Genomic DNA, 2,039 nt, shown 5'->3' on the forward strand with positions numbered 1-2,039 from the left:
AGTCATCCGAGTTGGAGTATAGCAGCCGTCGCGGAAATAAGAACCGGACGTGTGTGTAATTGTGTAATTGGGAGTGTGTGATACAGCGATACATAGCTCCCCTACTGTAAACGTGTAGACTATGGAAGACAGAGTGAATTGATTTGTGAATAGGGTTATAATTCGTGAAACCCCGCAACAGTGTAAACAGATTATTGCGATTAGGGTTATAAAGTGTGAAACCCCGCAACTGTGTGATAATTAATTGTAGCCGTTACTTGTAGGTTGTTGAATAAACCAGTTAACAATCCGAACGGCATCTTCAGTGACAAGACAAGATAAAGAAACAAATAAATATCAATTAATAAATTGCATGTAAATTATAAATAGGCCTTGAAGAGATCACTTTCAACGTAATAAAATTAGATTTTGCAATAGAAATTACAGTGAGAAACGTGTAGACATAAAGGCCAGTAAAAGAAATACTTACAAAATTGCTTCTTGATGATCACGAATAATGTCTACAAGACAGTCCTCTGGACTTAATTTGTTGTCAGGTCTGAAATTTTCTTTGTCCTTTGCAAAATTGACAGGATCGGTAATTCTCTTGCTGTGCTTTTTATTGTCATGAAGTTGAGAAGCATGTTCTTTCTCTGTTATCTGACCCGATTCATCAAATTTAGTATTTACTTGTGAGATCCTGTAATTCAAATCCTGAGCTGTACCTTGTTCCTGTTGACTGTCGAATGCTTTGTTCTGAATTTCACAAGCAGATTCGTCCACATTATTTAGGCCATCCAGTGACATGCTCACAAATTGAAATTGGAGAGCTGAGTACATACAAATGCTCATTAATACTGAAGTTATGACTCCTACTCTAAATGCCAGTTCTAATACAGGAAATATTGCATATAAATACGTCATTATGTGTGCTGTGATGGATGTTTCACCAAATGGCACCCACGAACTAAAAGGATATTTTTGTAATAACAATGTTACATGAATGGTGGATATATTTGGAATCCTCTTGTACTGATGTTCAATACCTACCAAGTATTCTACAAGATACAAAATGAATACCTCACATAAATCACAAATTACAGTCACTTGTCCAAGAATGAAGGCAGCTAATTGCAAAAATTCAGATTTGTGCTTTGTTTCTTTCAGAACTTTCATCTTCTTACTGTTGTGTCGGGTTGTGGGCTTCGACACGATGGTCATCTGGAACTTACGCATGAGAACATATGCTTCATTCCAGTTCACAAGCAAAGGACTCAAATAAGCAGCAGCCCCCATGACCATGTGAGTCACAGATTCTATGGCAATGAATAAGTTTCCTGACTTGTGATACAATGTAAGGATTTGTGAGAATAGCAGTGGAGTGTAGAGTACGTATATGCCGACCTGGTAAACCCGATACAGTTTTACCATCCTTGGTGTATTGCAAATTTCTTCATAAGGCAAGAGTCCAGCAGCGCAAAGCACCTTAAATTGCTGATGCATCAAATTTTGAGCCCAAGAAGAGTCCTCTATCTGTTCTAAATTGTCTGCTCCAGCAGTTTTCTTTGTCATTGTTACAAATTTTGTGTTTCGTTTTCACTATGCTTCAGCACACGGCCCCAACATACACATTTCTGTACAAGCTCTGAAGTAATTGTTGTGCTTTCTAAGTATGGTGTGCTATTGAATATTACATGAACTTATGTAAGTAAGTGATGTTTCCTTGTATTAAAGATTAACTGTAGCTTTCCAAGAGAAATGTTGAAGGGGAATATAACAGGTATGAAATATAACCTTAAATAAAGAATTATGGGTATGTAATTCATAAAGACTTCTTCCTCACTGCATAGATTCTTTGTCTTACAGATGTGTCAACATTATCATTGTTGATTTATATATATAAAAAAACCTCATGGCTTAAGTATTGCCTTACATATCACTCACTCATGGAGCTGAGCCAGTGGCATGCTGTGCATGGAAGCAAGGGAAGCATTGCTTCCGTAATTAAGAAACAAAAAGAAAAGAAGTTGTATATAAATAATTCAATTTGAATAATAAGG

General features: G+C 36.5%; 1 protein-coding gene across 1 annotated transcript in view; it reads right to left on the bottom strand.

Moving 5' to 3' along the window:
• Positions 1–1,807, bottom strand: part of LOC117282251 — an 18,511-nt gene extending 16,704 nt beyond the window's left edge. Inside the window, exon 1 of the mRNA XM_033751158.1 lies at positions 470–1,807. Within this exon, the coding sequence (XP_033607049.1) occupies positions 470–1,551 (1,082 nt within the window). The 5' untranslated portion in view covers positions 1,552–1,807. The remainder of the gene's footprint in view (positions 1–469) is intronic.
• Between the last annotated feature and the right edge of the window lie 232 nt (positions 1,808–2,039).

This window comes from Cryptotermes secundus, unplaced genomic scaffold, assembly GCF_002891405.2.
Source record: "Cryptotermes secundus unplaced genomic scaffold, Csec_1.0 scaffold369, whole genome shotgun sequence".
NCBI lineage: Eukaryota > Metazoa > Arthropoda > Insecta > Blattodea > Kalotermitidae > Cryptotermes > Cryptotermes secundus.